The 13,686-nt window shown below is 42.5% G+C and overlaps 2 protein-coding genes across 2 annotated transcripts; one reads left to right on the top strand and one right to left on the bottom strand.

Annotated features, from left to right (window-relative positions):
* Nucleotides 1–2,561: 2,561 nt before the first annotated feature.
* LOC136532599 (uncharacterized) lies at nt 2,562–5,340 on the top strand. Its single transcript, XM_066525187.1, has 4 exons — nt 2,562–3,161; nt 4,143–4,339; nt 4,445–4,525; nt 4,776–5,340. The coding sequence occupies exons 1-4, from the start codon at nt 3,047–3,049 to the stop codon at nt 4,944–4,946; spliced, it is 564 nt and encodes a 187-aa protein (XP_066381284.1). The 5' UTR covers nt 2,562–3,046; the 3' UTR covers nt 4,947–5,340.
* Nucleotides 5,341–7,306: 1,966 nt separating this feature from the next.
* On the bottom strand, nt 7,307–13,093 carry LOC136532597 (gamma-tubulin complex component 4-like). Its single transcript, XM_066525185.1, has 16 exons — nt 12,838–13,093; nt 11,868–12,159; nt 11,558–11,694; nt 11,254–11,352; nt 10,695–10,815; nt 10,326–10,598; nt 10,084–10,164; nt 9,919–10,002; nt 9,696–9,782; nt 9,448–9,503; nt 9,168–9,353; nt 8,748–8,973; nt 8,437–8,525; nt 7,891–8,044; nt 7,643–7,765; nt 7,307–7,553 (listed from the first exon to the last, which is right to left on the bottom strand). Exons 1-16 carry the CDS (start codon nt 13,008–13,010, stop codon nt 7,488–7,490), a joined length of 2,247 nt encoding a protein of 748 aa, XP_066381282.1. The 5' UTR covers nt 13,011–13,093; the 3' UTR covers nt 7,307–7,487.
* Between the last annotated feature and the right edge of the window lie 593 nt (nt 13,094–13,686).

Genomic DNA, 13,686 nt, shown 5'->3' with positions numbered 1-13,686 from the left:
TTGTCAAGACAGTTTCAATATGCGGCTAAAGAGCCGATCATGATAAGGCCATCGGCTAGAGAGCCGATATCCAACAATTTTAATAATGTATGCAATGTAAAAAGGTGTCATCGGCTAAAACAGAGAATACGCAATACAGGTCATTGAGCCGATGAGCATAGATCGGATTACAACATGCGAACAATCATCTTATTTTCATATAAAAAGGCTTCCAGATTTAATCCATTATCACTACCAAACAGGTCAGATTGATGCAGCGTTGGCAAAGGCAATAAAATAAAGCCATCAAGCCGATAGATCTAATCATAACGAAAAAGACTCACGAAAACATGCTGTAGAACATTGAAGCACCGACCATCGGTTATAGAGCCAATGAGAGCATAGTGAACAAACAATGCCTTACTTTCCTAATAAATAAATCCATAGATTAATAATCTTTAATCCAACGTCACTATCAAACAGGTCAAACGATACAGTGTTGATAGCAGGCCGATAAACCAAAGACTACTGGCCGATAGATCTATTTACAACAAAGTAAGGCCTCGAAAGCGCACTATGTTTGACTAGAACCAAGATACATCGACTGATGATAACGAATCTAACGTTAGGAATAAAATAAATGTGGCAGTACAGCAAAACGACAGATTAGAATGATAAGAGACGATGGATCTTGATCTAGCCAGATAAATTGGTGATTTTACTAAATCCAGTAAAATACTAAATATAGTAAGATCGATAACAGTTGAATCTTCTAAAAACAGCAAGAGATCTAAAGATGCAGCCTTGTTGATCTTAATAGATTCGATAACTGGTGTTTTAATATCAAATCAGGTAAGAGATCAAAAGATGCAGCCTTACTTAATTAGATACAAATCGATAACTAACTTATACTAAATCAAGCAAGAGATCGAACGATGCAGCCTCACAAGATAAAGTACAGCCGTGACGGTACTCACAAATAAGCCGGAGATCGAAAACCGATGTAGCCCTACAAACCGAAGAATTCGTCGAGAAACTACGTTACTCCTACTCACTACTACAAAAAAACGTTTGTAGCAACGGGACAAAATTTTTATAGGGGCGGCTGGTGATGGAGCTGCCCCTGCAGTGGCGTGCTCGGGAACTATGTATGTTCTATGATGAGTAACACCGGTGCCTACAGGAGACAAATGATAAGTTTGAACCTCTTCACCCGTAGTATAAAAACTTCGTACATGGTATAAAATACTAAACCGAAACTTGTTCTCTTGTAGTGGAAAGAAGATAAAGAAATGAAAAGAGACCCATACAAGGATGACCAACTCTTAGAGCTCATCGGCGACCTTTGCAACTTTATATTGGACCAGATTGTACACATCAAAGGCACCTACCATGACCGAGAGTCTGACTTAGGTAGAAATCCTCAGTACCAATACTTTCGTGAGACTGAAAGGCTAGCTCTAGGCCGTTGATAACAATGTGTATGGAATTTGACATTAGTTTTATCTTGTGAATTATGTCTATTTAATGATGGATTGTATATATTCTTGTGAATTGGATTTGTAATTGTAGTTTATATAATACTCTTGTGCTTGTAGCTTATATAATACTCTTGAGCGAACGCGGTTCGGAGGCTGCGTTTTGCGAATCGCGGGTCGTAGTTAAGTTTTGCGCGTTCCATGCCGCGGGCGATTCCTGTTCGCGCGTTGGTCGCGGGGCGTTCCGCGGGATTATCTCGCTCACTCGCAACGCGAACGCGGGAATATGCGGAAACAAACAGGGACATGTATGTTCTGGTCGAATTTGAATCGTAAATTTGAATTTTTTTAGCGGAAAAATGTACTGTAGGGGCGGTTCAAGACTGAACCGCCCCTACAAACAGATATTATAGGGGCGGCTGGTACTATAGCCGCCCCTACAAATCGATTTGTAGGGGTGGTTGATAACACCAGCCGCCTCTACAAATCGATTTGTAGGAGCGGTCTGGAAACTGCTTCTACAAATGCATGATTTATAGAGACGGTTTGGTAGGGGCGGCTGGCCAAACCGTCCCTACAAATAGTCTTGAGCCGCCCCTACAAATCCTATGTGACGTAGTGACTCCTAGGGTTTTGGCGTGAAAGCCAAAAATTGTATTGATTGATTGGATGTCTGATTACAATAGTCGGAGTCCATATTTATACCCTGGGCTTAATGAGTCCTATTCGAACAAGACCAAACAATTCTTGAATGAAAAGAAAACAACCTAAATCCAGTAAATTGGACTCCATGCTTCTCTTTCTAGTAGAGTCTGACTCCTTTATGCCCATAGCCGATGTCGTCGTTGTCGTCACCATAGTATTAAGGGAGAATTACGTTCTTGCCCTTGTCCAGTACTTTAATTGTGATTTTGTCCCTCTTTTTTTAACTTTGTGATTTTACCCTCGCTTTTTTCAAACGAAGCTTCCGTCTACCCCTGTTTTGTAACACCGTCTAAAATGCTTCGATTAAATGGTAAAAAAAAAGAAAAAAAGAAAAAACACCTGTATGAAAAGACAATGATACCCTCCGTCCCTTTCTCCTTTCTCACACGTTCGCTCGACCCGTTCCGACGACAAGTTGCGGCCCGCACATGGTTTCGCGGCCTGGCAGAGGCGCAGCTGCCGGCGGCGGCGCAGCTCCTCCTCCCTCCTTCCCCCTCCCCCGGCATGGCTCATCCTCCCTCCTTCCCGCTCCCCCCGGCGCGTCTCTTCCTCCCTCCGCCACACTCCGGTGCCCGCTCGTCCCGGCGTTGCCGGCTAGGGTTGCGCGAGCTTCCTCCGGCGAGCTCCCCTCCACGCGAGCGCGAGCTTCCTCCGGCGAGCTCCTATCCAGGCGGCTTCCTCCGGCGAGCGCGAGGCGCTCTACACCCCAGGCGCTGCCACCCTCCTCCAGGCGCGCCCTCCACCCCAGGCGCCGCCGCCCTCTCCTCATCCCTCCCTCACTCCGACCTCTCGTCTCCCATCCCGCGGCGGAGTAGGTTAGGTCCCCGATTTGCGTTCCCGTTGCCGGACCCCGACGACGCCGGTTGCTGAGCGAGCGAGAGGGCATGGCGCCGCTGTCGTGGCGGCACCACACCCTGCTGCAGGCGCTGTTCACCCGGGGCCCGCTCTCCGACCGCGACTTCCGCGCCGTCTTCGCCGCCATCTCCGGCAAGAACCCCGGTACGCCATCTGCCTGCTCACCCACGGGCCACGGCCATCCATATGTCTTATTATTATCTCCGCTCGCGGCAGCCCAGTTGCTCGACGAAATGCTCCTCTAGCAGATCAACCGGACTGCTGCTGTGCCGCTACTGCTTTTCCTTTGGAATGTTGTGTATGCATCTTATCTGTCTAACTGGTGGTGTTTTGATGAAATTTGAATACGAGCATGGTTGGCTGTATGCTGTATCCTAGTTTTGTTATGCCATGCTGCCTGTTGTTTGCGACTCCGATCCTACTGTTATTGTCCTTGATTCCTGCTTTTTTAGTACTGATGTGCACTCTAGAATCTGGCATTACAATGGATACTGATATTTGCTTTCAGTTTTTACTCTTTCTTGTATGATCAAACAATAAGCCTATCATAAATTCATAATCACTGCATACTTGCATCGTCTGGCTGTCTTTAACAATAACCTTACCCGACTGTGAACCCAACTTTATTTTGGCCTAGATAGAAGAAGAGTTCCAGTTATCTGTATTTTGGCTGAGGTCTGGTTGATTGGCCAAACCATGTACATGTATGTATCTAGGACAAGTTATGGAAGACTGGTTAAGTGAGGATTTGGCCGAGTGGGATCAAACTTATATCTACTTGCGACAAAAATTACTCGGAGAAATGCTCCTATAGCAACCCAACCTGCTCTGTCGCTAGTGCTTTTTCTCCAAAATGTGGTATATGCATCTTTAGCTGTCTAATTGGTGGGTTCTGATGAAATCTAAATAAAAGCATGGTTGGTTGAATCCTAGTTTCGTTATGCGATGCTGTGTGGTGTTTACAAGTCTGATCCTGCTGTTATTATTCCTAGTTGCTGTAAAAACTCACCATTTGAGTACTTCCATGCATGTAGCCTCTAGTATTAAAAGTGGACACTGCTCTTGGCTTCCAGACTTTACTGTTTCATGGATGGTCAAACAATAAGCCTGTCCCATGGCTTGCAGCTACTCATCATCAGCTGTTCAACGATACACTTCTCAAGCTCAACAAGGAGTTAGCATACCTGCAGTTTGAGTTGCCAGCATGCATGAACCAGTATGATGGAATGGTGTACTATGGAGTAGTGAATAACATTGCCGATGAAGAATCGAAGCTCGGAACAAAGTATTCTGTGCCACAAGTTGCATACTACAAGGGGCTGGTATGTGATAGCTTGCTTTGTATAGTTCAATCTGATGCTATGTACGCTGTGTCAACTTTCTTATATGTTCATGTAAAACTGTACCATTAATGGTTCTTGTGGCAGTTAGAAGCAGTTGTTCAGGAAGCTGGAAATGATGGGACCATAACCAGTATTGATGCTCTCAATGTGCGGCTTGACAACCAGGTTTGTTTTACAACCATTCTAGGCACATGATTCATAGGTTTTCATGTATTGATTCACCACACTTGGTCTTATATGTGCCTGTGCAAAGTGGTCATGTGCTTGGAGTACCTTTAAATAATTATGCTTCACAAGCAATTAGCTAAGGCTACAATAGTTTCACATAAGACAGGGTGTACAAGGCTGTACAAATTATTGTGCGTAAGTGCATTTTGGTTTCCAGTTCTGACTCAGCTTTGAATTGCAGTTGCAGCAAAAAAGGGAGTGGCAACACCTTTACCGTGTCCATGAAAGAAGGAGCTGTTCAGGTTGGTGGTTTACAGTTTCCCTTGGATCCCCGGCCACCCACGGAGCTTCGTCCCCGCCCGCTGTGCAGTTCCCGCCGGCGCCGCTGTTTCTTCAGGCCAGCAGAGCAGCCAGCTAACGAGTTCAGCAGAGCCTTGTGTTTGATTGGAGTAGCTCTGTTCTTTGCCAAATTTCTCTGAATTTTGCATGTAAAAATTTTAGTCGACCCTAATCAAATTTGTTCTTGGTATATAACTCTACTAGTTTGGTTCAAGGGCAGAGATCGAATTCTTGGTATATAACTCTACCAGTTTGGTATATATCTCTGTCGGATGGCGCCGCTCCTCCTCCCTCGTGCTGGTGCTGCCTACGACCCGGAGCCGTCGCCCTCCCGCGCCCGCACTGACGGCGAGGAGCCACCACGGGGCCGACCTGTCGGCTCGTGCACACGGCTCGTTACATCTGTCATCATTATGAACGTTTTGGTCCCAAAATTTTGAATATTTATCAATATTAAATCTGAGTTCAAATAATTGCAAGTTGTGTCAAATATGTTTGACCAAATTTAATCAATTGTTAGCATATAATAAAAAAGTCTAATTCCAAATCAGGGTAAAATCACAATTAGGCATAACAAACAGGGGCAAAATCGTATGGGCATTTATGTCCTTTTGTACAAAGTTTAACACCGTTAGGGGTGGATGACGGAGCAGGGGCAAACCGGTGCTTCGTGAACGGCACAGTAGGGGTAAATTCACAAAGTCAAAAAAATAGGGGCAAAATCACAATTTCGATACAAAATAAGGGTACAAACGCAAGAGCTCATAGTATTAACAAAGTCCGGCTCCTCCATGCCTGAGCTGATGGTGCTGACGTCACCGTCTTCTGGATCCATCTAGCTGATTCCGATCCTGACTTGTAAGAGCCGATACCAAAGGCGACGCGGTCTTCACGATATCTCCCAAACTTTGGATTTTAACGGATCTTTTCAAAATCCGGTGCAAACAAGTAGCTATATGAGCATAGAAAGAACGAAGAGGCGAGGTAACTTGCATTACCCTTCTCCTATATTTGGATGGAATCACTCCTTCTAGGGCCATATAGGCATGTGAAGAATCAGGAAACAAGATAAGAAGCAAAACAGGAGGTTACGCCTTGTGATGTTCTTCATGTCCAGAGCATGGTAGGGTAGTTCTAGAAACTTCTCGATCCGAAGAGACAGGCCACGAAGCTTGTGGTAGATTGAACATCAAATTTTGACCTAGGAGAATACTAGACGCACGAGTAAAGATGGTTGAGAAAGGTTGAATATTAAATTTTGACCTATAGCATAGAATACTAAATGCAAGTATTTTGCTAGTCCATCTTGGCCTTTTTTTCCCATACTATCCATATGATTTATGTGATATTATTAAATGATACTCGTGATACAAGCGGTCAGAAGGGTGCCGTTGTTAAACCTAAACCGTCAAATTAGGGGAATTGGATTTCCTGTATTGGTTTGAAGGAATTGTGAAAGCCCTCAAAATTTAATTTTACCATTGATTTATCAGTGCTATTATTTATCGTTCCAATATCTTCTGTCTTTTATACCATGTGGTATGCAAAAACAAAGAGTAACTAGTAACTCCTGAGTTTGTTACAATTGTCAGTGCTCCTTAATTCTTTTTAAAAAAAATATAATGTGGGACAGCCACAGCTAGGCAGATTGATTTTCTGGGCTGCCTATAAAATGCCGTGTGGACAACAAGCTATTCGGCCTGTTCGCTGGTTGATTTCTGGGTTGATAAGCCCGGCTGGCGCTGGTTTGTTGTGACAGGAAAACACTGTTGGCTGGTTGATAAGTCCTGCCTGAAACCAATAAGCGAACTGGCTGATTGACAAGAACATCTAGTAGCTCAAGTGATCGGAAAAGAGCGACGAGATGAGGTTACAGACCGCATTGCTCTTCTCCCTGCCCTAGGTAGTTTATAACTAAGAAAAAGCTGCAGGTTCTTATGAAAACTGAGTCATGCTACACACATTTTTTCTCTCCCGTTCAGGTTCAAAACTTGAGATCAAGTCGATTTGTGAATGTGAGCTATCTATATCATACATATATATACTTGAAAAGGGGCATCTGGGCGTGTGAAGCATCAGCAAACAAGCTGGAGACGGATCAGGTCCAAGCACGAGCACTCACGCAGACCAATGAACCGGATTCCGGAGCACACCAGCAGTGTAACCGGCACCATGCTTGGTGCTAACAAAGCACCTCCAATCGCTGGCCACTACCTCGGCAAGGATCAAAATCTTCTAGAAGATTCCTAACTGTTGTGTAGTAATTGATAGACATGGCAGCTCAGGAGTGGCAGCAGCCCATTCCAAGGAACATGTACTTACATTTCACTGTATCGTCGACCAGATCTCCTTCGGTGAATGAGTGTACAGTTTGCGGACGTGCAATTGAGGCCACACGAACTGGATAGCATTAACAAACGGAAGCACAGAAGAACACAACAACGGCACAAGCATGAATCATCTGCAATCGACTTTTCCATGACAGACAACCAGCACCCGATCATAATTAATTTACATAAACTACAAAAACTCCTCCCTTGTCTCTTGCAGGCACTACCACCATCATACCATCACTCCCTTGTAAAACTCGAGAGACCAAGGCGCACATCAACAGTCCCTGTTATAGCTGAGCACCTGCAGTGCTCGGGCGCAGCCTTCCTGAATTCATCACTCCCCTTGCGGTGGTCTGTTACCAAAAACAAAATCCATCGAATTAAGGAGAAAGAAACATGTCTACTGGAATAAGTAAACGTGCCCTAGTTGGGTGGAGGTTACCTCAAAGAAAGAGTTGAAGTTTAGCCTCATCAGAAATTGCCTCAGGAAAGGTGCTCTTTGACTACCGGCAAGGCGACTACTCCTCAAGATAGTGTACAGCGAATTTGACTTCTTGTCGAACTCCTGGTTATCATCAAATCATGGCAAGAATGAAGTATGGTTTACTAGGACTGAGACTTTTCAGCATGCTAATGCTATGCTATGTACTGGTATCTTCAAGTTTTTTGGGTAAAAGGGAACATAAATACCTCAGTTATGTGATCAATCTCAGAAATATTTGGGCGAGTTTCATATTGTTCGATGCTCCAGCAGAACTGCAAGCAAAGCTTCATTATGCTCTCCAGTATCCTAGAGACTGATCCAATATCCAGGAAGGATTGTGAAACCAGTGCTGACAAATATCTGTAATGCAAGAGCCTTATTAGTAATCAATAGAAACTAATTTAGCGATGTGAATATAATCAAGCAAAACAAGGTAACACACCGTGAATATATCCATTTACACCAGGTTAAAAAGAATTCTCTAATAGTAGAAATTAAATGCCAGGGTTTATTAAACAAGACTGCACAGCAAAACAATGCAACTAGACGGAAGATCCTATTGAAATATTAGATGAATGCATGATGGATGGATCAGTAAACACAAGTATTCATCCAAAAGAAAACTCATGTAAATTTGACTCATAATTTATCTAAGCATTTTGAAAATAAATTAAAAAAAGAAAAAGGTTATTCCTGTCAGCAAAAAACAAGTTTTATGATTGTCCAGGATAAAGTGAAAATTAGTTGCTTACTCTTGATGAAAGCTCACTAGCTCTGTAAAATCATGTGAATCTTGCACGTGAGATTGTAAAACATTCCACTGCGACTCAATTACATCAACCTGAAAAGTAAGCTCAATTTGGAAGGACAAGGTTATTTTCATTGGAGTGGACAAAGCACAAGAAACAGATAACATAAGAAATGTCCAGCATTGATGTCATCAAGAGCAGAATCCAATTTCAGTGTGATCCATTCACATGCTACAACCACTGAACCAAAAACATATGGAAAAAGGAAAGGAAAAAAAATGTGATAAATACACGGTAGCATATCTTATTTTTACCTGGATGTAAAATTGTAGGTTTCTGATCAAGAATGCCATATGCTCCCTTACTCGCCACAAAGGCTTAGAGCGTTGTCGACGCAGTTGTGTTGCAGAGTTATTTTTCCGATCCTTGCAGTAATCAGAAAAATCAGCATGGTCTTTATGCATTACAGCTGCCCAGGATTTCTCAAGTTCCATTTGTGTCCTCTTTAATCGGATGAGATACTGGAAAACCTTGCGATACCTGGATAACATTTACACATCTTAGCAAAAAAAAAAAAAGGAAAGCAAATAGTAAAAGAACTGTGAACTCTGAGTCCAACAGAGCCTGTTTCGTAACGTTTTTAAAATATGTGTACATTCAGAACAAAATCGTGTAACCCAAAAGGAGTGTAGCTTTATTGAGATTGAGAATTGCTTATGTCCTACGGTACTTACTTGGACAGAACATCAGGAGTGAAGAAGAGCTGCAGAGGCCAGTCGACGGAATATTCCAGAGCAATACTATCCCACCCATCAAGTGCTAATTCCGATGTAGCTTTTCCTTGTGAAGAAAGCTCTAAAGCATTGGGTTTTTGGAGATCTTTCTGAGATGTGCTACTTTTCATACCATATGATAGCATCCTACAAAATAGAAATAAAATCAGTTGACAACCGCAGAGCTATCCACTAGGCAGGCCCTGAAATAAATTACTGTGAGCCTATTTGAAATGCCGACCTTAATGAGACTCTGGTAAAGTACTTATCTTCCTCACCGATAGTCTTCAATGCAGCCTGTAGGAATTAACAGCAAATTACCACTGCTACAATTAAATCTATTTGCTGAGATAAGTCATCACGACACATAAGAGAACTACAGCAGCTACAAGGTAAGTGGATGAAAATAACATCAACAGCAAGAGAACATAAGATTGTGTATCATAAAAACTTTGGAACACAAAGGGAAGTAGGGAACATGTTACTCACCAGCTGAAATGGGATCATGAGATCTGCTTCGGCTGTAGATTGACGAGGCGGTAAACGCAGTAATTGGCGGCTTTCCTCAAGAAAACACTAGGTGAGAAGCATGATCACTCGTGTCAGAAAACAAGCCAAACAACAATTTTGCACAAAATCTATATAATGATCTTAATGCAACAATTGAGAAACGCGCATGTAAAGGAAAGGAAAAGCCATATGTCATGCTTACCTGGAAAAAGTCACCTTTTGCTAAAAGAAAATAATCTTTCAATGCCTTCAAATGACCGTTGAGATCAGCACGTACCACCACTAGCTTTTACCAAAATTAACAGTGGGTGATGTTCCTTTGCAATCAAATATTGATACAATATATAATGCTTTGAAACATCAGTACCTGCCAGAGATGATTAGCTGCAATTGTACGTATTGAGCCGACAGCAGACTCAAAAGGCCGTTTGTGAAATTCAGAAGAATGCTGCAGAAACACAAGCAACCATATGCCCAAATCAGTATATCCATTTTATGAAGATAGCATAAAAAGGATTTGTAATACAGCAGGGAAACACGCATGCAACAAAAGATGGTGGTAACATAAACAGTACAGTACCAGCAGAAGTTGCCTAGTTGACAACTAACCTTTAGCTCCTTGAGCATAACATCAATTTTATCGGCTTCAGCTTGTGGCAGTAGTTCTTCTGCGCTGATGTTAGAGAAGCTTGGCAATTCTTTTGGAGCGCCAGAACCTCCTACAAAGCTTAGCATTCCATGAGATCCTTTAGAGTTCTGGCTTTGGTTAACAGGTTCCTGCAATGTAGCACCAGGACTTGGATTTCGAAGCACCCTTATTGCTTTGCCAGCAAAGAGAATGGACTCTGCAACTCGCATGTGGATATACTCAGGCAACATGTCCTGTGAAGTGTGGGGTCAAAAACAAAGGATATGACTATCCTTGCTAAAAGTTACTACATAATACACAGGCACTTCATTTTAAGAATATAAGCATACCAATGATACATGAAATCCTGTATGCCAACTAGCCAAGGATGTGTCTTTAGCTAATTTCTGCTTAAACTTATCAGAAACATCACGCTGAGATGATTCATTCTCCCCATCCCTGTCGTCTTGCCTGAAAATTAAGATGAGAAGCTCAAGTTTTATATATTAGGATCAAACCATGAGTTAACATTCAACACTTAGGACTACTTGTCATCTGAAAGGTAACGGATTCCACTCCAATTGTGAATTTTATATTCATCACCCAATTTGTCGTATCCCTCAAACCAACAACATTAGACTGCAAATGATCTGTATTAAAAACACTACAGAAAAAAATATTTGCAATGTGTGGGACAAAAGAAAATTTATGTCATCTATAAGGGAATGTATCATATTGCAACCAATGTGAACTTGGGAAGCTCAACTTGGAGCATTAGCATTATATCTACCGGATTACAACTGACAAGTGGAAATCTGGAAATGAGACATCAGAAGCAGGAACGAAATAGCATGAATAGGAGCCCTGTAGACATGCTGACCTTCTAATAAAAAAAAAAATTGAATGTACCTTCTAATGAAAAATTCACTGTACTGATCTTGAATAATCCCATAAACCATCCAAGATGTCAGCTGGTTGAACATGACCTGGTGTCCATGCCAAAGTAACCTATCCTTTTTTAAAACAGTATAAAAAGAAAATGAACAAATAAAATTCAACAGTTAGGACATATGCAAGAGAATTGAGAACACGCTGCAAAGTAACTGCAATGAAGATGGAAGCACAGAAGTTTCCATGCAAAGCATGAAAGAAATCAAAATGGCAGTTCTATTATCTTTAATTGTCACATGTATAAATAATGGTAAAGTTATACCTCTGAATGCAGCTTTGCAGTTCTGGAACCCCACAATGGCACCGTTTGTGCAGAAGATTAAGAAGTTGTCCACCCTTGATGTCTTTCTGCTCGATTTCCATAACAAGCTCATACAGTGGAGGCAGAAGGACCTCAAACTGCAATTTAGTGCAGCAACGACCATGGTAAATGCCAATAAGTAATAACCAAACACATAAGCACAGTAAAGATCATAAGATAACATATACTACAGAAATACAACATAGATTTGTCAATTAGAAGATGGTAATTGTAAACAGAAAACGCTATTCAGAGATGTTTATGGACATACCTTGTTTAACCCGTGAGTTACTGTCGCAAGGATAGGCAACGGATCTGACAACACGTTTTGCTCGACCTGTAGAACAGCTGATCTGTACACTGACAGAATCTCTGTAATACCATTGGCAATTGCCCTCCTGTACACACTCCCTTTTCTCACTTTTCCCTTCTGAGTTTTATCAGAATGAGGTGATGAAACAGCTACAGAAGACTGAATCCAGCTCATGTCACGAGACTCGGTTGCAAAGCGGTTCAGTTCTCTGTAGTAAAATCCCAGAGATATGAGCCTCTCAATAGCAGTCCTGCAGAATAAAAGCCATTTAGCATAGCAATCTAGTGAAGTTCAGAGCCTCCGATTAGGTAAATCATGTTATATTATATATTCGTTACAATGCTAGAGGCACTAGCATGTTCACTAAGACATCTGAGCAGAGTGAACTTCAGAGCCTGTGAAAGTGAATTCTAGTGGATGTAAGTATCAATTTTGTTAGTGTATCCAGTGTTGCGGTTTACACTTGTCAGGCACAAAAAATGGAAACCTTATTCCTGAGCAGAAGACAGGATATAAGTATTGATCTTAAAATTTACCATGAAATGTGTGCCCTTCTAATGGGATAATGGCAAAATGCAGATTGTGTATCGCCAGACTGATCGACTCAACCAGTGTATTGATTGCATTGCAAATTTCACAAAGCATGCTATGGTTTAAAATTTAAATAGGATGGCTATGGCCATAATTTCATGAGCAATTAAACATCAAATGACGAAAGTGTGCCTAGGCATGCACAAGAACAACCAATAAAAGGTAAAATTCTGCATAAATTTCTCCAGAACTCGGTGGCACCCGACCACACCTAACTCCGCATCCACCCACACCAGCACAAAGATCTCCCATCCCCACGCAGATCACAGACACCACACAGCACTACAGCACGGCCACAGATTCGCGTCCGCGGGCGAGTGCAGGCGTTTGCCGTTACCTCTCGGATGGCTGGAGGAAGGTGAGGTCCGGCGCGAGGCGGAAGGCGGGGCCCACCTCGCCGTCTCCATCCCCGCCGGCTTCCTGGGACGCGGCGCGGCGGCGCGGCGGGGAGGCGTCGAGGACGAAGTCGCCGGTGAAGCCGAGCAGCGCGAGGAGGAGCTCGTGCAGCATCGAGACGGCTCGGTCCCCCCCCCGCGGCGGGGGTTTCACTAGGGTTTCCGCTCCGCAAGATCACGAGGAGAGAGTGATGGGGATAGTGCGAGAAGAGAACCAACCAAGGAAAAGGGCGGGGACGGCGGAATTTAGTTCGTTTCCATGGATTTTTGAAAAATTCTAACCGTGCGGATATGAATATGCGGTTAACTACTCCCTCGTGAAAAAAAAAGCAACTCTAAATTGAATAGGTCATTTAGAAAATAATCAAATTTATAAAAAAAATATCAGAACTTATGTCTTCGAATATTTTTTGAATCATATATGTTAGTATTTTTTATAGATTTGGTTAAACTTAAAATTTTTTGCTCCTTAAAAAACGAGAATTGCTTCTTTTTAGGGGAAAAACATCAAATGCACTGTAACAACATAAACATACATGATGCATTTGTAATGTTGCGTACGCCAAAAATAAATACACGAGCTCGTGTAACACAAGGGCGCACGTCTTTCCTCAAAAATGCTATTGAGCTCAACCTCACTACAAATAGTGAGGTGCTATTTGGGAGAGCTTATTCTCACAAAACAGTTCGGACTTATAGAAAATATCCTGCACTGTAACAAAAAAAACCGTTTTTCTCTCTTTTTGAAATGAGCTAGGAGCCAATAAAGTCAGTATTTCTAGTTTCAATGG

This window comes from Miscanthus floridulus, unplaced genomic scaffold (genome assembly GCF_019320115.1).
Source record: "Miscanthus floridulus cultivar M001 unplaced genomic scaffold, ASM1932011v1 fs_664_1_2, whole genome shotgun sequence".
Lineage (NCBI taxonomy): Eukaryota > Viridiplantae > Streptophyta > Magnoliopsida > Poales > Poaceae > Miscanthus > Miscanthus floridulus.
Note: the sequence above shows the minus strand (reverse complement) of the source record. Positions and strands in the feature narration are given on the sequence as shown.

Bases quoted from the DNA above. Each gene is read 5' to 3' on its own strand.
- LOC136532597 (XM_066525185.1), bottom strand. From the start codon at position 13,010: ATGCTGCACGAGCTCCTCCTCGCGCTGCTCGGCTTCACCGGCGACTTC. The intron at 11,353-11,557 runs GTATAACTTTAC...AAAAAAGGATAG, and splicing joins CTGCAAAGCTGCATTCAGAG to GTTACTTTGGCATGGACACC. The intron at 8,526-8,747 runs GTAAAAATAAGA...CTTACTTTTCAG, and splicing joins ACCTACAATTTTACATCCAG to GTTGATGTAATTGAGTCGCA.
- LOC136532599 (XM_066525187.1), top strand. From the start codon at position 3,047: ATGGCGCCGCTGTCGTGGCGGCACCACACCCTGCTGCAGGCGCTGTTC. The intron at 3,162-4,142 runs GTACGCCATCTG...CATGGCTTGCAG, and splicing joins CATCTCCGGCAAGAACCCCG to CTACTCATCATCAGCTGTTC. The intron at 4,340-4,444 runs GTATGTGATAGC...TTCTTGTGGCAG, and splicing joins TTGCATACTACAAGGGGCTG to TTAGAAGCAGTTGTTCAGGA.